Source organism: Mytilus californianus, unplaced genomic scaffold (genome assembly GCF_021869535.1).
Source record: "Mytilus californianus isolate M0D057914Y unplaced genomic scaffold, xbMytCali1.0.p SCAF_14, whole genome shotgun sequence".
Lineage (NCBI taxonomy): Eukaryota > Metazoa > Mollusca > Bivalvia > Mytilida > Mytilidae > Mytilus > Mytilus californianus.
In genome coordinates this window covers 29,296,443-29,321,185 of record NW_026262626.1, presented here as the reverse complement: position 1 = coordinate 29,321,185, position 24,743 = coordinate 29,296,443, and the positions used below count along the sequence as shown (strand labels likewise).

At 31.8% G+C, this 24,743-nt stretch overlaps 2 protein-coding genes across 2 annotated transcripts in view; both read left to right on the top strand.

Moving 5' to 3' along the window:
- LOC127724703 (E3 ubiquitin-protein ligase parkin-like) overlaps positions 1-24,743 on the top strand; it is a 558,693-nt gene that overhangs the window by 81,765 nt on the left and 452,185 nt on the right. The window lies entirely within an intron of this gene.
- On the top strand, positions 2-23,175 carry LOC127724704 (SET domain-containing protein 4-like). The gene is made up of 8 exons (XM_052231776.1): positions 2-228; positions 4,315-4,441; positions 5,509-5,917; positions 7,973-8,147; positions 9,543-9,627; positions 11,236-11,316; positions 14,071-14,194; positions 23,068-23,175. The coding sequence occupies exons 1-8, from the start codon at positions 90-92 to the stop codon at positions 23,173-23,175; spliced, it is 1,248 nt and encodes a 415-aa protein (XP_052087736.1). The 5' UTR covers positions 2-89.

The window sequence follows — 24,743 nt, the reverse complement described above, 5'->3', positions numbered from 1 at the left end:
AAACCCCTTGTCGTCTTCTGTCCACCAGATGGCAGTACACGAATGCTAGTTTGTTTACATGTGCATTTGACATGTGGATATCAAAATAAATGGGAAGAACTCTAAGAAATAGAAAACGAATCGGGAAAAGGGTGGCACACTCTGCTTCTAGTGATGAGCTTATTGGCCTTTTTAAATGGTTGAAAATGAAAGTTAGGAACCAGAAATTAAGACCCACAATGTTTCATGGTATAAATACTATAGAATAGAATAGAATAAGAATATTTATTATTCCAATCAAGGGCCCTTGATGGGCAGCATAACATGCACACATAAAACAATACATCATGATTTGTAACAGAAAAACATTTTTATATATTAAAATGAAACATTAAAAAGTTCAGACAGATGTTATTATAATCCTCATTCTATAAAAATCACATACATTTGATTCCAGGCAGGATCAGAACTATAAAATCATTACAATTATCATTGTTATTACATACATTAAATTAACATTTCGTCTAACATCTAGATATGTGATAATATAGCTCCCTAAATATTTAAGTATAGACAATTTTCATTAGTAAATAACCAAACAAATTTTGCCTCATTTGAAAGATATATAAAATTGGGACAGATACAGTTTATCTCCTTGAAAAATATCTCCCTATCATTATTGTATGCTGGACCACTAGTAATAAAATGTTGTTCATCTTCAACCAGATTTAGAGTACTTTTCTTACAAAGCCTTTGGTCTCTTTCTATATATAAAGTTTTATACCTGTCTCTTTCTATTTTGAGATCATGTGCACTGATTCTGATTTTACATATGGCACTTCTCAATTGAAAATTGTTTAAAGATAGATACATTTCTTTCGAAAAACAAGTTTCAGTTTGAAATAAGTATCTAATTTACTACTCTTTGTATCTCTTCTTTTTGTGTTCCAAAATTTTACAAAACTATTACAAAGATTTTGCTTAACTGACTTGATTATAAAGTTGAGCTTTACCTCCAAATTATGAATATTCAGCTTTTTGAAAATGTAATGTATGGATGAATACCAGCATTCAATATTATTATTTAAACATGTTTTTGTTACACATATAGGTATCATATTTTTTATTCTAAACCAATATTTCAGCATTGATAATACAACTGAAAAATATAAAGGGAATCTACCAAGCTCACATATTTTAAGTTCGTCTGCAGTTATACGTACAAAAAAAAAATCACAATTGGGGAAAATTATATTGACAATATAACATCATCCATGTCATCATCTGACATCATTTGAATTATCCAAGGATTTGTATCTCTTACTATACATATCCTAGAATTAGCATATGACATGTTAAAGTGTGGACAAAAACAAAAACAAAAGACAGGGTATATCAGGGTATATGTAGCGTGTGACGTCTGAATAAATGGTAGAATGGGGCTGAATAGTGAACATGTTTAACAGCATATGCCCCCTGTTAGTTTTATTTTTAGTTTAAATTTATCCTATTAAAAAGTATTTAGATTGAAATTATATAATATCATGGATTTAAATAAATCATTGAATCAACATGTTCTAAGGATATTCCCCTAAAAAAGACTTAATTATTGCTCGGGTCCTGTGCAAGATTTATTTGTTCAATGTTGTATTCTCGAAGGCTTCATAAGTCTGCCTTAGGATCAGAATGACCATTCCCAACCAGACTGCACATGTTTACATTGTACAGGTAAACACCCCTACAACCAAAGAGGCACTTCTTCATCTAAATTTGTTGTAGGGGTTCATTTATTTGCAAAGGAGCCTGACATACATCATGTACATATAAAGTACTCCCCAAAAATGGCAAATATCCTCTGTTGGTTATTAAATCTCCATTGATTGTATGTGGTATTCAATTATAGATTGAAAATTATTCTTTATTAGGAGAGAGGACATCTCGTCATCCATATAAGTTGCATGCAATGTTAAAATGATAACCTTTGCTTCTTTGATTTCTTTTGCTGTAAAAGAGGGACGAAAGATACCAGAGGGACAGTCAAACTCATAGATCGAAAACAAACTGACAACGCCATGGCCAAAAATAAAAAGACAAACAGACAAATAATAGTACAGATGACACAATATAGAAAACTAAAGACTAAGCAACACGAACCCCACCAAAAACTGGGGGTGATCTCAGGTGCTACGGAAGGGTAAGCAGATCCTGCTCCACATGTGGCACCCGTCGTGTTGCTTATGTTATTACAAATCCGGTAAATAGTCTAATTCGGTAGGTCACATTCCTGAAAAGGGAAGGGTATTGTAGTTACGACATAAGGAACATATCCGATATCATCTGTGAAACGGTTAACCAACTTGTGATGGCGTCAATAAAATTTACGAAGGGATGATTTCAACTTCACCATTTGGAACTCTTGGTTTAATAGCTTCCTTGTGAGCATTAATACTCAATCAAGGAAATCATGATAGGGAATACAAGCCCAGGAATATCGTATCAATTGGGAGATATATACTCTGTATGCAGGCGCTGCTGGAATGTTGCTACATAGAAATGGAAAGTTCACAATTGGGAAGCTGAAATCATCTCTTTTGTCGTAAAGTTTTGTTTTCAACTGACCCTCATTGTCAATTTCTAGATGTAAGTCAAGATATGAGGCAGACTTAACTTTATCTGTAGTATCCTTTATCTTTAGTTCGATGGGATAGATTGGTTCCAAATAGTGACCAAATTTTGTATTATTTAGTGAGAGAACATCATCTATATAGCGGAACGTAAAGTTAAAGAATATTGCTAGCTTCTTATCTTTCTTCCTAAGAAGTTCCTGTATGAAGTCAGCCTCATAATAATAAAGAAACAAGACGGCAAGAAGAGGGGCACAATTGGTTCCCATTGGAATTCCGACAGTCTGTTGAAAAACATGTCCTCAAAACGTAACAAATATGTTGTCAATCAAGAAATCAAGCATCTTGAAAATGTCAGTTTCAGAGAATTTTTTGTTTGAATCAGAGTGATTCTTTACAAAGTAGGATTTATCCCTCCCCAAGACAAGATACTTTTATAGGTCTACGTTCGCCATTCTTTTTAATGAAACAGAGTTATACCAACTCTTTCAATTTGTCTTTTAGTTTGGAATGGGGAATACTTGTGTAAAGTGTAGATTAATGGATGGCTACATGTAACTGAATTTTAATTCATAAGACAATTGTAAAAGTAAACAACATGAACAAAGGACAAAGTTGACTTGTCTTGGAATACTTACACTTAAGGTCCTTATTGAACATATTTGACCACTAAACACAACACAAATTTGCCAAATAGGAACCCTATAGTGTGTAATATTAATTTGTTCTTCATCTGTGCTGTAAATTTTTGTCAGTGTAATTTTCTTCAAAGTTAGTTGAATTGTATGTGTTTACAGACATTTTATTATTTGTAACAACATTTTTTGAACAATACATCCTGGAACATCATAAACATACTCTGACAATGTCTGATATTACCATGTTGGTAATAAAATAAATGGTAACCATGATGGCTTTACTTGTAAATTTCTCACTCAGAAATTTTACTTTAATGGATACATTCTCCCTATTTTGGATTATTATTGTACAATTTGGGGAAATATATTGATCAAAATACTAGTGGATAGATACACTTCAAAAAAGGGCAGAAGGAATTATTCTTGAACTACTTTGATACCCCATCAGAGATACTGTTTGAAAAGTTATCTTAATTTTGTATGTTCACTCATTCTGAATTGTTTCATACTTTTCATGTCATGGCCTTCTCATTGTTGAAGGCTGTACAGTTGCCTATCATTGCTTACATCTACTTCATTTGAATTTTGGTGGATAGTTGTCTCATTGGCAATTATACCACATCTCCTTATTTTTATATTAGATATTGATTATAGTATATCTATATTGATAATGATAATGAAAAAATCTTTATTTAATGAGGGCAAACCAGTTAGTTACAACAAAGACATGATATGATATAGTGTTATGATTACAAAATGGATCCTCTTTCCCTATCATATGGACAACATTTTCGTTTGTGCTGTGTGAAGAAAGTTTCCACATGTATGCTTTAGGTGTCTCTCTCATATTTTAGCAGTGAAGGCATTCAGATAACATCACTTTTTGTCATTCAGTCTGTATGTTTACAAAATTGTTAACAGTACATTTGAATTATTTGTCTGAATATTGTTTAACAAATATGTTGCTCTGTAGTAGTCTAAAAGCTTGTGTTATTTCTGTACATTACAATGAGATCAATATGTAAATTATGACTGGAAGTCTGGAACTGTCATAGTAACGTTTTTTTTTTCAGACACTGGTAGAGGATTAATGACAAAGAGGCCTATATATCCAGGAGATGTTATCATTGCTATTCCCAAATCATTCCTTATTACCATGGATACAGTATTGAAAAGTGAAGTTGGGTTTTTATTAAAAAGGTATGTATTTAATTTAATTATAAACAATAGGAGATGCAAGTATATGAATGTAAGACAGAAACATAATGACACAACAACAAAAAGAGATATCTAGAGGTCAACATATGGTCTTCCAAAAAAAGACATGTGTCTGTTCCACATTTCAAGCTTTAAGTTATTCCAAGCCTAGACAAGTTGTACAATTTTTTAAGAGCCAATCAAAGAATTGCCATCAAACTAAATATATGAATGACAAAGCAGAAAGGTCTTTAAACATGTTAAAATACCTGCATGTGATGAAAGTCAACTACCTACATGTACAGAGTCTTTTACTTTGGACCGGCACATGATCATGTAACAGGGTTTACTTTTTTTTTTATATATATCAACCCTCCATCTCAGTACTTGTGCACTTTGAAATTAGTATTATACATTTATTTTACATCTAAAGATTTTGTCAAAGTAAATCAGTTACTAAAAAAGACAAACAACAAGGAACAACACACGGAGCAGATAACCTGGCATGGAGCAGGCACAATATGTGGTGGGTTTGAACCAATTTCTTCCCAGGCACAAACTTCCCGTTGACATATCTAGACCATTTGTCATAAAAGTAAAAGGAACAGCCCAGCTATCAACAGAATGACCACTAACTTAAAAAATAAAAAAGAGACACTGATTATGCCTTTGAAAAATATTCTAGTTTCAACATCAAGAATTTGAAAGATTTAAATCACTCATGTATTTTGTTCCTGTCACTCAGTAAGATTTACCTGTATCATTTTGTTCCTGTCACTCAGTAAGATTTACCTGTATCATTTTGTTCCTGTCACTCAGTAAGATTAACCTGTATCATTTTGTTTCTGTCACTCAGTAAGATTTACCTGTATCATTTTGTTCCTGTCACTCAGTAAGATTTACCTGTATCATTTTGTTCCTGTCACTCGGTAAGATTTACCTGTATCATTTTGTTCCTGTCACTCAGTAAGATTTACCTGTATCATTTTGTTTCTGTCACTCAGTAAGATTTACCTGTATCATTTTGTTTCTGTCACTCAGTAAGATTTACCTGTATCATTTTGTTTCAGATCCCATTTGAAGTTAAATCTACAACAAGCAATGAGTATTTTTCTCATCACTGAAAGTGAAAAACAGGAAGAATCAGTTTGGTGGAGGTACATAAAAGTATTACCAGAGACATTTGACACTCCAGCTTTTTGGAAATCTAGTGATCTTTGTCTGTTATCTAAAAATGTGTACAAAAAGACATTTGCTGCATTGAACGATTTGCAGACATTTTATGATGAAATCATTTTATTTTTGTCAAGTAGTAAAGAAGTCACGATAACCTTTAATGAATTCAGATGGGCGTGGTACTGTATAAACTCTAGATCGATATATTATGACTGTGACAGTTCTCCATACATCACTGATACAAATAAAAACATAGCGCTTGCACCTTTCTTAGATTTATTAAACCACTCAACAACAGCAGAGGTAAGATGATTTTAATTTTAAAAAGTATACATTTTTATACGCCTGTTTACGGGACGTATTATGGTATACCGTTGTCCGTCCGTACGTCGTCAACATGTCGGACAATAACTCAAAAACGCTTGAACCAATTCGCATGAAACTTTGGTGAATTGTTTATATCTATTGACGTTAGCTATATAGCTCCCTTTCATTTTTTATAAATTTTAGATTTTAAGTTTTGGGGTTTTTTTTATTAAAAAAAGGGGATTTTCCAGTTTTCTGACAATAACTCAAAAACACTTTCACCAATTTGCAAGAAACTTTGGTGAATTGTTTATATCTATTGCCATGAGTTCCCTTTCGATTTTTATACATTTTAGATTTTACGTTTCCGGGTTATGGGGTTTTATTCATTAAAAAAAGGGGAGTTTTCCAGTTTTCGGACAATAACTCAAAAATGCTTTCAGCAGTTTTCATGAAACTTTATTGAATTGTTTATTTCCATTGACGTAAGCTCCCTTTGAATTTTTATAAATTTTAGATTTTACGTTTCGGAGTTATGTGATTGTATTCATAAAAAAGGGGGTATTTTTCAGTTTTCGGTCAATGCTTTGAGCAGTTATCATGAAACTTTGGTGACTGGTTTATATCTACATGTATTGAGATAACCTCCCTTTAGTTTTTCATGAATTTCTGATGTGACATTGAGAAGTTATTGAACTTTATTCTTTGAAAAAGTGACGGGCGTATCATGCGCTCATGGCGCAGCTGTTTATTTTGTTTTGTAATTTATCAAACAAGATAAAGCTGATGTAGTCATGATCAGCTGTCAATATATCCTACATTTGGATTATTATTCATAACATCATTACTGCTAGTAATTAAAATATACATAGATATAAGAAGATGTGGTATGAGTGCCAATGAGACAACTCTCCATCCAAGTCAAAATTTATAAAAGTAAACCATTATAGGTCCAAGTACGGTCTTCAACACGGAGCCTTAGCTCACACCGAACAGTAAGCTATAAAGGGCTCCAAAAATTACTAGTGTCAAACCATTCAAACGGGAAAACCAACGGTCTAATCTATATAAAAAACGAGAAATGAGAAACACTTATGAACCACATCAACAAACGACAACTACTGAACATCAGATTCCTGACTTAGGACACATATTTAGTTTCATGCTTCACACACACAAATGTTTTTTTCTAGAATAACTTTGAAGGCTGCATAAGGAATGCACAAAATATCAAAATGTATAAATGCAATATGAGCTAGAAAACCAGAAGGGACTGAAAAGTAAGAATAAAAGCTTTAAAAGAGTTAGAACTGTTTATTTTTAAAAACATAATAAATGATATTCTACGTACATACACTACAATGCATGCTAATTTCAATGAAGATTCAAATTATATGAACGGTCCAGCCTACCACATGTACCAAGGGCAAGCATCAATACATGTACATTATAATGAAAATGTAGATACATGTTTTATTCAAAACTTACTGTGTATGATTTTAAAAGTAATTTAGAGCCTTTACTGTCCAAGGTTTGTTATCTTTTGGAATTTGGGTCGATAGATCTTAATGCACTTGTCAAGAAGGTTACACTCAGGACAGTTGTTTTCAATTCATTTGATGTGTTTGAGCTTTTGATTTTGCCATTTGATAAGGGACTTTCCGATTTGAAAATTTCTTGGAGTTTGGTATTTTTGTTATTTTATTTTTCACAGATAAAAATATATTTCATCACATTTTAACCTTCTGTGATTTCCATATATAGGAATGAGAAGTTAAGAACTGATAAATAAGCATTACGTTAAAGAAATGAAAAATATGTAGAATTATTTCCTTTGTCTAAATTGAAAAGGACTTGAACTGCCATATATCCATCTGGCATTCTGTAAAGTTTAATGATGATGTAGTGTTGCACATAAAATTCTAATTTTGTGGTACTTCTATGAATTGTGACTGAGTGTTAGATACCAGTAGTGCAGATTTGAACATCAAACAAAACAATTATTGTGTATAAAATTCTAACTATTAATCACTATTCTTTCAAATGTTTCAGGTTGAAGCTGCATTTAATATGAATAATAATTGCTTTGAAATAAAAACCTATAATTCATTTAGAAAATATGATCAAGTATTTATATCGTATGGAGCACATAGTAATACACATCTTTTAATGGAGTATGGATTCATTCTCCCTGATAATCCACATGATGTTTATGAAATAGATTATGGTGAGTAACTCTGACACTTTTGTACTAGGGATTCATTTTTATTTGTGGGCTACTTATTTTCATGAATATTTTGATAAAAAGTTAACCACAAATTTTAGTGTAAACAAATTATAGTATAACTGTCCCATAGGCTTAAACAATGAATGCAGAATTTGGAAAAAAAAAAACACAAAACCTGCAGGTATCCACAAAATTTATGTTTTCCTCAATCATCAAAATTTTGTGACCACAAAAATAAGTAAATCTACACTATCATTAATTTTGTAATTCAATTGACTCCTGTGTTTATTGTCGAGGCTACAACATTTGTCGCAGAAGCCAGGCAGCAATCTTACATTCCTTCGATGTCGTCAGCATAAAAGTTCAGTCTGTGATTTGCTGATCTTTTGCAATTAACATTTGCATGTAGTCTGGGATTACATTTTTAGACACCAATAACTGTGTTAAACCTCCATAGAATGTTTTGAAACTTTGAAATAAGATTCTTCAAGATCAAGATCAAGAAACAGCATTTGAAGAAAAAGTTAATTTCTATTTCTTTCTGTGTATTTTCCTGAGTGTCAACATTACAATTTACACTGACAGCAGCAATCACAGGAGAGACACAGTGTTTTTACACATTTGTTTATGATTACGATCTTTATTTTCTGCTAAGGTATTAAAATGTGGACATCCCCATTTTCTTCTCAGATTTTGAAATCAAACATGGATTACAATAAAAGACCTTAACAGTTGCTATTATTTAAAATGTAGAAAAAAACTAGAAAAATATCTCCAGTTCAAGTTGATGGATGATTACCATGATTACCGGATGGTTTGCAGATGCAAGGACAACACATATTCAGTTGATTACTAGATGAGTTTTTGAACTACCTTAAGTTGACCATAAGAACATTTTGTTAAATAAGACCTACCGGTACTTATTATACCCCCTGCAAACACATTTTTTATAGGAATCAGCATGTCTGTCTGTCTGGACCTACTTCTTTATCCTTCGTTTGATTCACTTCAAATTTGTAGAATAAAAGATTATAGTATGCAAACATGACCATGTGAAGGAATTTTTATTCTGTTTAGTTTATCCAGAATATGCCCTTTCCCCTCAGAAATTTTGATTATCTGCAGAACTAACCTTGCCATTGCAAGTCTTCCTACATGTTTTATTGCATCCACGAAATTTTGTATATTGTTTGATCGTAATACACAATTGTGCATGTTGGTAGGATGCACCAGTCCAAGAGATATGCGTCTTTCAGCTTAGAAAATATCTTCCCTAATAGTTCACTGTCTTGTGATCTCGTAGAATACTTTTCACAAGAGTTTATATATGACTTTCTTTCACTGGCATAAATTATTAATAGATTGTTAGTGTAATATTTTAATTTCACATTCCAGATGAAATTGTAAAAGTAGCACAGAATCTAAATTTACAGTATATTGATAAAAAGAAAAGAGTTATAGAAGAGAATGCCATTAACAGGTTTGTATTGTATGATTTTTTTTAGTTGCCTGAGTAGGGCCATATGATCTATTGCCATCACCAGGTGTCTGTTGTTGCCGTCCATTTTGTACCATCGATAACTTAAAAAAATATATTCTTCTAAAACCACAGGACCAATTTCAACTAAACTTTGCTGAATTTACCTTAAAGTATTTGGTATACAGATTTGTTTTTGTTCCAGCGAATTAATCATTATGTTCATCATGGCTAAACATAGAACATAAGGGTAAAATGCTAGTAATTGTCAGTTATCTTAAAGGGGCATTAGCTACGAGATATAGAAAAAAAAAATATGATTTTTTTTGTTCAACCATTAATGAAAGTGAAATAGTGAAATAATAATTAGCTTTTAACAGCCAGTTTGGTTTTGTTTTGTCAAATTAAGCAAAGAAACATGGCTAATGAATTATTTACTTGCAAGTGAATAATTCGACCTCATTGAATCCGTATTCATGTGAACTTAAACTGATCCTTATAGCTAGAGATGGGTTACGCATGAACTAGGCGTGTTCAGTTATTAAATGGAAAAGAATGTAAACATTGAAAGTGAAACAAGGGTAAACCATTTGGTTCACTGGTTTGATCCAGAAAAGCTCATTCATTTACAGGTAGAAACGATTATTAACATATTTTTTTAACCTATGATATGAAATCAAACAGACCTAGAAAAATCCAATGGCGCAATCTATTTAAATCTATGTTTATGTTTATATTGGGTTATATGACTGTCGGCAGTCTTCGGAGGTCACCTCAATGGTTAATTAGATGGCGTCTAGACTAAAATACACACGAAATGCTGATATGTAATATTGAGTCTATGCATCGTAAATTGTTTATTTTAGACTTTTTATAATTTGGATATGCGTTTTAGTAATTGTTTTAATAACACTTTTGCAAAATTTTGCTATTCCAGTAACTGTAAATAACCAAATGGTCAGATGACTTTTTCAAGGAGTTATTGCCTCTTATTGATTTTTAACCAATTTTAGCATTTTTTGCAATTGTTTTGAAAATTTTATACAGTAGATAGTTAGAATTTTTTTCACCAAAAATGAGATCTACCATGGTTCCAGGTTAGATATAGGGTTGAGGGCTCACAGACATGTTTACACAAATTGTCAATCAACTCCTGAAAAGGACAATTTTTAAACATGTTTTGCAATACAGTTAAATCAATTGAGTAATTTATGCTTTAAGCAAGAGACCCAAATGAAGGAGGTGAAAAGGATATAAAGATGTCATTTCTTCAAAATAGATAAATGAGACTTCGACTTTTCATTCAACCTGTTTTGTCTAACAATTCAATTCGTTTCATTAATGGCCTTTAAAAGGATCAAATAACATGATTCTTAATTAAAAAAAACTCTTGACTAGAAGATGGCAGAAAAAAGTTAGCTCAAATGGGGAGAAATTATATACATCCTATTTGGAGCTTTTGTTCTTTGCCTTATTCTACTATTTTGTTTGCAGCTTTAGTGTAAGTTATGCCTCCTTTTCAGAATGTTGCTGACACTAAGTTTCTTTCATCTTGTGAAGCAATATAAATTTGATGAACAGTAACACTCTCATTTCTGTTTACATTTACAGAAAATTAGTTTGTAGTAAGGAGGGTATGTCATGGAGTATACATGCTGTTTTAAAGATATTAGCGATGGATTTTACTGAATTGTAAGTTCATTTATATATATGTTGTTAATAATTGCTGTCAAGAAAACAATTTTTACAAGTTTTAGTTGTATTTTCCTCAATCATAAAGAATTGTGAAATTGGTGACCATGCAGGTCCATGGATTCATTTATATTCGTGGATACAAATTTTTGTGGATTGGGAAAAGATGTAATCTATAGATAGTTGATTTTAGGGCTTTAACTAAGTCTGCATAAATATCTATAGGAAATGTGTATTTTGTTGATCACTTAATCCATGGTCCACTAATACCTACAAAATCTACAAAAATTAGTACCCCACAAATACTTGTGAATCTACAACACCATGATTCAATATTAAACTTTACTTGTGAATCTACAACACCATGATTCAATATTAAACTTTACTTGTGAATCTACAACACCATGATTCAATATTAAACTTTACTTGTGAATCTACAACACCATGATTCAATATTAAACTTTACTTGTGAATCTACAACACCATGATTCAATATTAAACTTTACTTGTGAATCTACAACACCATGATTCAATATTAAACTTTACTTGTGAATCTACAACACCATGATTCAATATTAAACTTTACTTGTGAATCTACAACACCATGATTCAATATAAAACTTTTTGTGAATCTACATCATCATGATTCAATAATTATATTAAACTTCACTTGTGAATCTACATCATCATGATTCAATAATTATATTAAACTTCACTTGTGAATCTACATCATCATGATTCAATAATTATATTAAACTTCACTTGTGAATCTACATCATCATGATTTCAATAACTATATTAAAGTTTACTTGTGAATCTACAACACCATGATTCAATATTAAACTTTACTTGTGAATCTACAACACCATGATTCAATATTAAACTTTACAATACTGAAAGCTGTAGTAAAAAAATAGATGTCTTTTAATTTTGGTTGAAGTTTTGAGTTTTTGCCTCATTGATGTTGATGATGGCCCATTTTGTTCTTTATTCATATTTCTAAAATTTAAATTTCCTTTACTATTATGTTGGTTTGGCAAGTTGTTTTTATAGAAGACAATTGTGTATTTTGGCAATGGGGTGATAGCACAATTTTCTTTCTTTTCTTAAACAGTTTTAACTTTTAAGGTGAATTAAAAGTACCAATTTAATGAATAGCTGCTTCTCTCATTGTGTGTTTATCAGTACTCTTATTACAGATAGCTTGTTCAGGACTTGAAAAAGTAAATAAAAAAAATCACATTAAGATAATGTGTTGTCTGGCAGTGCGTTTGCATGGTTGAAAAACAGATACTTGCATTAGTGATATTTTGGATTTTCTTCTGAAAAACAGCAAGGTTATTTCTATTCTGTTTGATCAATGTAGAAATAATTAATTTGCTAAATTTTATAAAAAAAAGTAAAAGGTCTACAGTTTGACATTGTTATTTGTTCTTAGTAAAAAAAATGTAATTATTAAACAGAAATGAAGGACAAATGTTAAAAAAGTACAAAACAAATACATTGATTATCTGAACAGCTACAATTTCAGGTTTAGTAAGTACTTAACTCTGTCATTCCATACAAATGTTTTAAGTGCATACAATACTAACAGTTTTTATCATACTGTGACATTTCTACAAAAATTTGCATACACGCTCATTTACTAGATCAATTCAAAAATGCAATAACAAATATATTTTCATGAGCTGATTTTAAAAATAATTTGTGCAGAAAAGAAGATATTTAAGTATGCTCTTAATTTGTTCAACAATTCCTTGGAAATCATTCAAATTTATTAAATTGTATGAGTTTAGAAAAAAAACAGTATTTTGGGGGATATTCATCTAATTTTTAAGAAAATTATCTCTGATTTTTATTTAAAACTTGATACAAATAATTTTCCTACATAATTAGGCCAACTTTCAATTAAAAAATAGGGGTCCATGTTCTCGTGTTCAAGCTAATGGTTAAAAAATAGCATTTTATGTTAGCAATGTTATTACCTCCCGTGTAACTGCATCTTATGTGCTAAAAGGAAGCAATATTAAAATTTTACATAACAGACTTTTTCTGAAAAATAAAAATCAGTATATTTCAATATACAGGGTAATCAAATTAATAAAAAAATAATAATAAAGGAATATATAACATTGGTTGGACATACTGTGATTTTCTAGTGAAGTGAAATAAAATCCAATAATTTCACATGTGAAATAAATCTGACAAATTCACTCATCTGACATCAAATATTGATGATGTTGAATCAAAACAAGTTAAGAATGCATAGAAAAAGATATAGTTTCTTGAAAAAGTTGAAAGAATAACTAATCCAAGAATTCAAATATGAAAAAAAAAATCAACTAATGTGACAGGAAAAACACTGATAATTAACTCATACACACATTTGTGAATTAATGTGTCATTCAGTCAATTGTTGAATATTTTTTCTATATTCAAGTTATTGCATTAGTTTTTCTATAATCAATCATGATAATAACTTTAAAAGCTCTGTTATAAATAGAATAAAAATCGATAAACAAAATGGAGGTATTATCTTCAAAACCTGATGGCATTTATACCATAATGTCCAAATGATTGTTTCTCTAATTTATTTTACAAATTTCAGAAACAATATGCAGTATGGTTCAAATGCCTTCATAATCTTAAATCAAAAGAATGTTATATGTTAAAGATGTTTTTGGTGACAATAGATTATATAGTTCTGTGCACATATGTTCAAAACAATGCAAACATTTTCTTTGTTGTTTTCAGAAAGAGTTGGAAATTAATATTTAAAGATGATACCATATCAGTAACAAACCAAAAAGCAGTTAAAAACATGAGTCAGATTATTCTTCAACAAGAACTGCTTGAAATAAGAAGTGTGTTTGTCAAGGTATGAAACAAATTATTCATGTGAACATAAATAATAAATGTTGTCATTATTAGACTGAAGATGTTTTCTGCATTCTAAACAAAATTTAAGAAGGAAGTCTGCATTGAGGGACGGTAGGAGGGGGTGTCATCCTGGATTCCTGAAAAACATCAAGTATTCTTTCTTGGATCCTTAAAAATTAATAATTAATTCCAGAGTCCCTATAGGTGTCAATCCCAAATTCCTGTGAAAATAAAGGCCAAATCCCTAATTCCCGCAAAAATAAAGGAATGCATCATGAAAAAGGTCCTTCAACCCCTCTGCTGTCTTTTTGTTGAAATAATTTTTGTCATAAAAGACTCAGTCACAAAACAGTTTATTAGGCAAAATAAATATTTAAAACAACTTTAATCCAGTAATCTTTTTTGTAATAAAACTTGAAACAAACACTGATGAATTTCCTTACTTTGGACGGACCAGGTGGATTAGGGGGAGGGGTGAAGAATCATTTTAGGTTTTAAATTGTTGCAAATCCCTTTATTCTACTATTCCTAACTCTAAACTTAAATTCTGATTTAAAGAATAAGTTCAACTTAGTTTATAAAAAAAGAATAGAAAAACATGGATAGCAAACAGACTGTAAATTTTGCTCAGTCCTTTAGACCAATGTGGTCTTGTAAAAAAGCAAAAAATATCATTTAGCCTGCTATTTAAAAACTTTGTGGTCCAATGCAAAGAAAGGGATTTAATAACAAAGCACAAAAAAACCAAGTGAGTTACTTCCCTGTAGCACAGACAACATATTTTGATTTCCCTTAATGGACAGGTAATTAGTCACCTGATTTATGTTAAAACATATAAGCTTATTTGATGTAACATCCAAACCTTAAAGAAACATTAACAGATGTAGACATTTTGATTTTAAAAGCCTTCATGTCAAATAAGGTTAAATGACAGTAACTTACTACTGTATCAACATATTTCAAAATACAATTTTTGTCTCGCCTGCGAACAAAGTGGCAGAAAGCGAGACATAGGGATTGCTTTTCCGGCGACGGCATTAACAATTGTTAAGTTTTCTACTTGAGTTAGTTTGATAGGAACTTCTTGTGATAGATTATTTATGTTTAATAAGAAGTTGCAATACTATCAGTACAGATCAGTTTGAAGACTAATGGCATATGGAAGGAAAGAAGACTTAGAGATTGGTAATGTTGAATCAATTTGGCTTCAGATCAATTTTCCATCCACAAAACCTATTCTTTTGTGTTCAGTTTACAGACCACCTGATATGAAAGTAGACTGGATAGATGCTTTTGAATTAGAAATAAGTAAAGCATCAAGCTTAGATTTAGAAATTATTATTATGGGTGATATAAATATTGACTATGCTCAAGGATGTAGTAACAACAAATGGTCCCATATGATACAGTGCTATGGTCTTACACAACTTATTGATAATCCAACAAGAGTAACAGATAAAAGTAAAAAGATCATTGACCATATATATACAAATAAGTCCGATAATATAATTGAAACATATGTACCTTATTTGGCATTAAGTGACCATTACCCAGTATGCCTTACAAGAAAAACAAATGTTAAAGAAATACCTGATTCTAGCCACAAGATCATAACTTATAGATGTTTTAAAAAGTTTAATGAAGAGAATTTTATAAAAGAACTTCAATGTAAACCATTTAATACTGTGAAAGAAGAACATGACACAGACAAAGCTTTAAATATCTGGTATTCTCTTTTCAATAATGTTTTAAATAAGCATGATCCAACAAAAACAAAGCGAGTCAAAAATGTCCAAAGGCCAGAATGGTTAACCCCTGAAATATTAACTGCCAGACAAAACAGGGATTATTACCATAAAAAGCATGATCTAGACAGATACAGGTTCTGGAGGAACAAAAGCACATCACTTATAGATGATGCAAAAAACAATTTTTATAAAACATCTATTGAACAGGCTAAAAATCCAAAAGAATTATGGAAATATGTCAAGGGGCTCAACCAAACTAAAAGTTCTCCTTTTCCATCACAACTTAAGATACACAATGGTGTTATCACAGAAACTCAGCATATAGTTGATGCTTTTAACAAACATTTTATAAATATTGCCCCGAAAGATAGCCTATCAACATCTAAATCATACAAATTTGATAGTAATAAGATTTATGAGGAGGTAGCAGCAAAAGTACCTCAAGATACTTGGTTTTACATCCCCTTGATTACAGTTGCTGAAGTTAAGGACTGCCTTAGCAATTTAAATGTTGCAAAAGCTACAGGCATTGATCAGATCAGTCCTCGCATACTTAAACTATCATCAGAAGTTATTTCACCGTCAATAGCTTATATTATAAATAGGAGTATCACTGCTGGTATATTTCCTTCTGAGCTTAAAAATGCCCGTGTCATGCCAAGTCATAAAAAGGGTCCTAAAGATACTGTCGACAACTATAGACCAATATCTATTTTGCCTACTCTTTCAAAGATTTTTGAAAAGCATGTCTGCAAACACCTATACCGATACCTATTAAAATATAAGCTCCTTCATGCAAGTCAGTCTGGATTTAGAAGCCACCACTCTTGTCACACTGCTTTACTAAAACTTATTGATCAGTGGTTGAAAGCCATTGATGATGGAGAAATTATAGGTATTATCTTCCTAGATTTTAAAAAAGCATTTGATCTGGTAGATCACATTATCCTTCTTCAAAAACTGCAGTGCTACAAAATTTCAAATTTATCATGTAACTGGTTTAAATCATATCTATCTCATAGATTCCAACAAGTTGAAAATGGGACAATCAAGTCAAAGGCACTAGAAATAAAATCTGGAGTACCTCAGGGCTCCATATTAGGCCCCCTTCTATTTTTATTGTTCATTAATGATTTGCCCCTTCATATAACCTCATCTGAAGCAGACCTCTATGCAGATGATACTACCATTCACTGCACAGGTCGTAGTCTAAATACCATCCAGGACAGCATTACAAATGATTTAGACAGAATTGAAGAATGGTGCAAGGGAAATAAGATGTATATAAATCCAACAAAAACTACATCTATGGTTATTGGTTCTAGACAGAAACTAGCAAAAACAGACCATGTTCTTAATTTGACTGTTGGTAACTCCCACATTAGAGATGTTAATGGCGAAAAGCTCCTAGGGGTTTTTATTGATGAAAATCTTGAGTGGACAGCCCAAATTGACACTTTGTGCACAAAAATCAGTACCAGGCTAAATCTTTTGTCTAGGATAAAGAAATCCCTCCCTCTGGAAACACGAAAGTTATACTTTAATGGTTATATTCTCCCTATTTTGGATTACTGTTGTACAATTTGGGGAAACACCAGTGACCAAAATACAAATAGATTAGATAAACTTCAAAAACGAGCAGCTAGAATTATTCTTGAACTTCCTTATGATACCCCATCTAATACAATGTTTAAAAAGTTATCATGGCTTCGATTTACTGATCGTGTAATTTACCACAAGGCCTTATATGTTCATAAATGTTTATATGGATCTGTCCCAGAATATTTGTCTAACAAAATCTCCTATGTTACAAATAAAAATGGAATGCAACTTAGATCAAATACTACCCAATTACTTAATATACCAAAGGCAAGAACAAACACATTTAGAAGATCTTTTTCATATTCTGGCCCAACTTTATGGAATAAACTACCAGAAGCACTAAGACACATGTCAAACATAAATACTTTTAAAACAAACTGCTTTAAGTTTTTACTTGAAAATCCAGGAATTATTTAAATGATAATGTATCAATTTTGATTATGTTTTCTAATGTTTATCTTTGTTATGAAGAAATTGTGTGATGCATTGTGAGTGGAGTGTGAGGGCCTCAAGGGAGAATAGTGTTTGTACTAATTGAGCATACCCTCTTGAAATAAAGATTATTATTATTATTATTATTATTATTATTATTTTGAGGCCCTGTCCCCAAAGTCATGGTCCAGTGACTTTGAATTAATAAGGAAAATCCTATGTTAAGTTTTCTGCTTAAGTTAGTTTGATAGGATCTACTTGCGATAGATCAATGATATTTTGTATGAAGTTGCATTACTATCTGTACATATCAGTTTGACGACTATTTCTGGGCCCTGCCCGCTAGGTCATGGTCCAGTGACTTTGAATTAATTAGCAATTTTCAATGTTAAGTTTTCTGATTAAGTCAGTTTGATAAGAACTACCTGTGACAGATCAATGATATTTTGTATAAAGTTGCATTACTATCATTACATATCAGTTTGATGACTGTTTTGAGGCCATGTCACTTAGTACATGGTCCAGTGACTTTCAATTATTTACCAATTTTCAATGTTAAGTTTTAAGCTCAAGTTAGTTTGATAGGTTCTACTTGTGATAGATCAATGATATTTTGTATGAAGTCGCATTACTATCAGTACATATCAGTTTGATGACTGTTTTGAAGCCATGCCACTTAGTACATGGTCCAGAGAATTTCAATTATTTACCAATTTTCAATGTTAAGTTTTCAGCTTAAGTTAGATCAATAGGAACTACTTACAATATGAAGTTACATTACTGTCTGTAAATCTTGATTTGTCGACCATTTCGAGTCCCTGCACACTAGATCATTATCCAGAGACTTTTAATAAGCAATGTTGCCTTCATCAGATTGTCTTTTTCTGAATTTTATGCCAACAAGGCGAGATATATCTTTGTGTCAACAGTTTTTTATTTTTTTGTTAATATTAGTTAAAAAGTCCAAACTGTTTTCAAGAAAAAAGGAGCATTTCCATCCTATTTGAAAGCCCAGCACAATACTGTGATCAAAATCTCAATATTTACTTGTTTAAATTTCCTTTGTCCACTTATATTGACTGTATTTAAAACAATAAGCATCAGGGGTGGATCCAGCCATTTTTAAAGGTGTAATACCACCAAATCATAGTACGTCACATCCGGTTGCATACGAAAATAGGTCGAAAAAAAATATTCCCTTGAATTTGACAGTTGTAGGTAAATGATCCTACATTTCATTGCAGTAAAAAATTTCTGGGTCATAAACATATATCTTGGGTATTTCAAAGTATCATTATTTTTTTATTTGGGGTTTCTATAGAATATTTTGGAAACTTGAGGTTACATGGTTACTAAAGCTTGTACACAGGTTAAAAAAGTGGGGAAATTTGATTGGTTAACTTCCAGTGATGGTTATTTTCTTATATGCAATGAAATGTTATGTGAAATTTTTTCTATAGTACTGAACAGGATAAAACTTTACTCATGCCTAGTATTTCTTTATTTGAAACAAAGATAAATTCTGCACAATTTTTTGAAAAGTGCAAATTTAACAAAGACTAATAGGAGAAAATCAATGGTGGTATTACACCTAAAAGGGGGGGTTCCCAACCCAGCATAAAGGGGGGTTCCAACTATATGTCCCCATTCAAATGCATTATAGTCAAGAAAAAAGGGTGGTTCAAACCCTGGAAACCCCCTCCTCCCCCTCCCCCACCCTCATAACCAACAACCTATTTTCAAATTCTTTAAAGGACACAAAACTTAAAGATATAAAGAAAGACAACCACTCAGTATCTTCCTTTCATTGAAATTCCCATCAAAGTGGTGAAGGTGAAATAGTTTTTAGAACAATCAAACTCTTCTTTTTACCTTGATCTGTGGAGTAACAAAAGATACACGTATAGAAGAATGCACAATAAAAATCAGTTCCAAAAAATTATTTTATAATAAAATTGAGAATGGAAATGGGGAATATGTCAAAGAGACAACAACCCGACCAAAGAGCAGACAACAGCCGAAGGCCACCAATGGGTCTTCAATGCAGCGAGAAAATCCTGCACCCGGAGGTGGTCCTCAGCTGGCCCCCAAATAAAATTGTGTGCTAGTTCAGTGAAAATGGACGTCACACTAAACTCCAAAACATATAAATGAACCAAAATCAAAAAACATACAAGACCAACATAGGCCAGAGGCTCCTGACTTGGGACAGGCGCAAAAATGCGGCAGGTTAAACATGTTTTGTGAGATCTCAACCCTCCCCTATACCTTTAGCCAATGTAGATTAAAAAAACACAGAGCAATACGCACATTAAAACTCAGTTTAAAAGAAGTCCGAGTCCGATGTCAGAATAGGTAACAATAGAAACTAAGCAAAATGACAATGATACATAAATGTTTGGATTACAAGGATCTGCATGCAACATCAGTAATGGGAGATACTGTTTTCATCGGATTGATGGTTAGTCTTTAGTTCTCTGTGCAATATTTAGAGGAATTTTATTTGTCCATGTTTTTAAATCCTACAATTAAAGTAAATCAGGATGTTGAGGGATTGGTGTGTCTGTTTGTCTGTGCATTTCTTTTTAAGTTTTACCCTTGTCCGTCTGTACGTCCATACGTCCCAAAATTGGTTTCCATTCTCTAACTTGAGTTTGCCTAAACAAATGTTATGAAACTTATACATAATGCTTATTACCACAAAATACAGATCAAGTTTGAATTTTGGTGGCGTCACATTAACCGTTCTAGAGTTATGCCCCTTTATTAATGGAAAAATTCCAAAATTTTTAGTTTCCGTTCTCTAACTAAAGTTTGCCTCAACCAAATGTTATGAAACTTATACACAATGCTTATTACCACATGATACAGATCAAGTTTGAATTTTGGTAGCGTCACTCTAACCGTTCTAGAGTTATGCCCCTTTATAAATGAAAAAAATTACAAAATTTTTAGTTTCCGTTCTCCAACTTAAGTTTGCCTCTACCAAATGTTATGAAACTTATACACAATGTTTATTACGACAAAACACAATGATCAAGTTTGAATTTTGGTGGGGTCACTTTAACCATTCTCGAGTTATGCCCCTTTATAAATGGGGGGAAAAAAATGCAAAATTTTTAGTTTCCATTCTCTAACTTAAGTTGTCTCAACCAAATGTTATGAAACTTATACACAATGCTCATTACCACAAAACACAGATCAAGTTGAATTTTGGTGGCGTCACTTTAACCATTATTGAGTTATGCCCCTTTATAAATCGAAAAATTGCAAAATTTTTAGTTTCCGTTCTGTAAAAGAGGGACGAAAGATACCAGAGGGACAGTCAAACTCATAGATCGAAAAACGCCATGGCCAAAAATAAAAAGACAAACAGACAAATAATAGTACAGATGACACAACATAGAAACTGTTATGAAACTTATGTTATGAAACTTATACATAATGCTTTTTACCACAAAACACAGATCAAGTTTGAATTTTGGTGGCGTCACCGTTCTAGAGTTATGCCCCTTTATAAATGGAAAAATTGCAAAAATTTTAGTTTCCGTTCTCTAACTTAAGTTTGCCTCAACCAAATGTTATGAAACCTATACACAATGCTTATTACCACAAAACACAGATCAAGTTTGAATTTTGGTAGCGACACTTTAACGGTTCTAGAGTTATGCCCCTTCATAAATGGAAAAATTGCAAAATTATTTTCCGTTCTCTTACTTAAGTTTGCCTAAACCAAATGTTCTGAAACTTATACACAATGCTTATTACCACAAAACACAGATCAAGTTTGAATTTTGGTGCATCACTTTAACCGTTCTAGAGTTATGCCCTTTATAAATGGAAAAATTCCAAATTTTTATTTTCTTCTAAATATCAAGTAATTTTTAAAATTTGAGTTATCTTCCTTTGTCCATGATTATAGTTGAATCAACTTCAATCAATGCTTTATACAATGCAATGTTTAATTTTGACTTCCACTGATAAAACACAGATCAAGTTGAATTTGGGTAGTGTCACTTTAACCATTATTGAGTTATGCCCCTTTCTAATCGAAAGATTGCAAAATTTTTAGTTTCCATTCTGTAACTTAAGTTTGACCCAACTAAACATTATGAAACCTAAACACAATATTCATTACCACAAAACTTAGATCAAGTACAAATTTTTTGTTTCCGTTTTCTAACTTTAGTTTGCCTCAACCAAATGTTATGAAACTTATACACAATGCTTATTACTACATAATACAGATTAAGTTCGAAATTTGGTGAGAACACGTTTACCATTCTTAGTTATGTCCCTTTATAAACATAAAAATTGCTGATTTTTCGTTTCCTTTCTCTAACTTTAGTTTGTCTCAACCAAATGTTATAAAACTTATACTCAACCGTTCTAGAGTTATGCGTGTTTACAAATAGAAAAATTGCTGAATTTTTAGTTTCTGTTCTCTACTTAAGTTAGCCTCAACCAAATGCTATGAGACTTACACACAATGCTTATTACCACAAAACTCAGATCAAGTTCAAATTTGGGTAGTGTCACTTTTACCGTTCTTCAGTTATGTCACTTTATAACTATATGCTATGCAAGTGGAGGTATCATCTGTGTCCACATGTGGACACTATCCACATTTATTTTTATTTGTTCTTTATTTTTGGCACTCTTTCCATCAAAATCCATGATTTATTTTAGTGTCACATAAAGAACATTTTAACATTGTGCACTTTGTGGGTTTTTATAAGCTCTTCAACTTTTGAACAAATTTTGGCCTCAAGCCTCACTGAAGTGATATATATTGTTGAAATGCGCATCTGGTGCAGTAAAATTGGTACTGTTAATATTATCATAATTTATGTTGTCAGGTTTCTTCAGATCAATGTTTATTCCCATCTTTGTTAATTGAAAAAAATGTCTTCTGTATTTGAAAAAAAAGTTTTCCATTATAACCTTACCCCAAACCTCAGTACTGAAGTAGCAATTATAATTGCACTACTTGTATCAGTTAAAGGTTTGATAATGGTTTAGGGATGATGCTGAAACAACAATAAATATTACACTAGATTTTATATTAATTGTGATTGTTTTTTTGTAGTTTCCATCAAAGGACAAAAGCAGACTGACCCGACATCAAAATCTTGCACTGGATTTGCTGACCATTGAAGAAAATATTTTACAACAGTCAATAAAGTTATTACAATAATTTGTCTTATTTGACGTGATCAATGAGTTGTCTCAGGAAATGCTGTGGAAACTTGAGATATTGGTGTTACTTTACTAACGTCCTCAGTGGCTACATTCATCATTCATCATTTATCTAATGTTATATGAAATATAGTGCCACTATTTGAATAGATGATGGCTCCTGTCAATTCCACTGTTGATAGTTTTAGTCGTTGCCTATGAGTATTACATTGGAATAGGACAATAAGTGTAGCTTTGCCAGCATCAAATGGGATTCATTTCACTCTTGAATACTTGCATACATATATATCTTAACTGTTTTATTTTGGTGTGTTTGAATTTGGCTCTTTCATCTTAGTTGCCAAATAAACCCAAATAAAACTACACCCAGGGTTAGTGAGAGGGTTGAGTGCTCACAAACATATTTAACCCTGCCACATTCTATAATATATGTTCCTGTCCAAAGTCAGTAGCCTTTAATTAAGTGGTTGTCATTGGTTGCTTTTGTCACATTTGTTTTTCGTTTATTGTTTTGTCATTTTGTCATGTCAGGGTCTTTTATAGCAGACTTTAAGGTAAAGGTTTGCTCATTGTTGAAGGCTGAACAGTTGCCTATTATTGCTCACATCCAAGCATTTTGGACTCTGGTGGATATTTGTCTCATTGGCAATCGTAAAACATCTCCTTATTTCTATATTTGGAAGCTTATATTAGTGTCTAAATGTGTATGGGTGAGATTGACAAGGTCTTGAATAGTAGTGATTGATGGTGGTACTGCAGCAATTAGGTACATGTATGCATGTTATTTAATATGTCGCTAGATGTTTTAAGATTTCTTTTCAAGAATCCAACACTTTATTGCGTTTGTATGTGGGGCCATTTCAAATAAGTTTGCAGCCTGATGCCAATGTACTTTTCAGAATTAACAAGACTAAATTGTGATTGTGTGTTTGTTGGAATTTTCTTGATTGTGGTGGTGAGTACTGTACATTTGTTAGGACGAAAAACCACTGGCCAGTCTACTTCCCACTTTGATCAATGTTCTTTCAAGGTTACTTCGATAAATAGTAATACAATTGAATGAAAAGATTGTATTCTACACAAATATATTTAATCATAGGTCAAGGTTATTTTTTAGCTTATTCATCAGACAAGGGAGATCACAGAAGAATGTAGACATTGGACCAAAAATTATTTGTATTTAAAACTGTCCCTAATTGTAAAAAATAAAAGTTGATTATATATACTAGTACAAAAAACAATGTATTAGGTTCATGTGGACCCTTTGGCAAAAACTGCTGTGTAAATGTAACAGCCACTATGTTCCGTCAGTTACATTGTTCCGGCGGAACTTTTCAACTAGTTATTTCGTTCCGATGGAACTTTCCAACTAGTTGTTTTATTCCGAGTGCAGTCGAAAAGTTCCGGAAAAAAGTAGCTAGTTGAAAAGTCCCGGAACAATGTAGCTAGTTGAATAGTTCTGTTGGAACAGAACAACAAGTTACATCGTTCCGAATATACCATATTTCGTCCTTTTTGTAGAAAGAGGGGGAAGAATGAGTATCAGTATATAAGAGCAAATCATTA

Coding starts and splice junctions, on each gene's coding strand:
- LOC127724704 (XM_052231776.1), top strand. CDS start 90: ATGGGAAGAACTCTAAGAAATAGAAAACGAATCGGGAAAAGGGTGGCA. Junction 229..4,314: donor AAGACCCACAATGTTTCATG/GTATAAATACTA, acceptor TTTTTTTTTCAG/ACACTGGTAGAGGATTAATG. Junction 11,317..14,070: donor GCGATGGATTTTACTGAATT/GTAAGTTCATTT, acceptor TGTTGTTTTCAG/AAAGAGTTGGAAATTAATAT.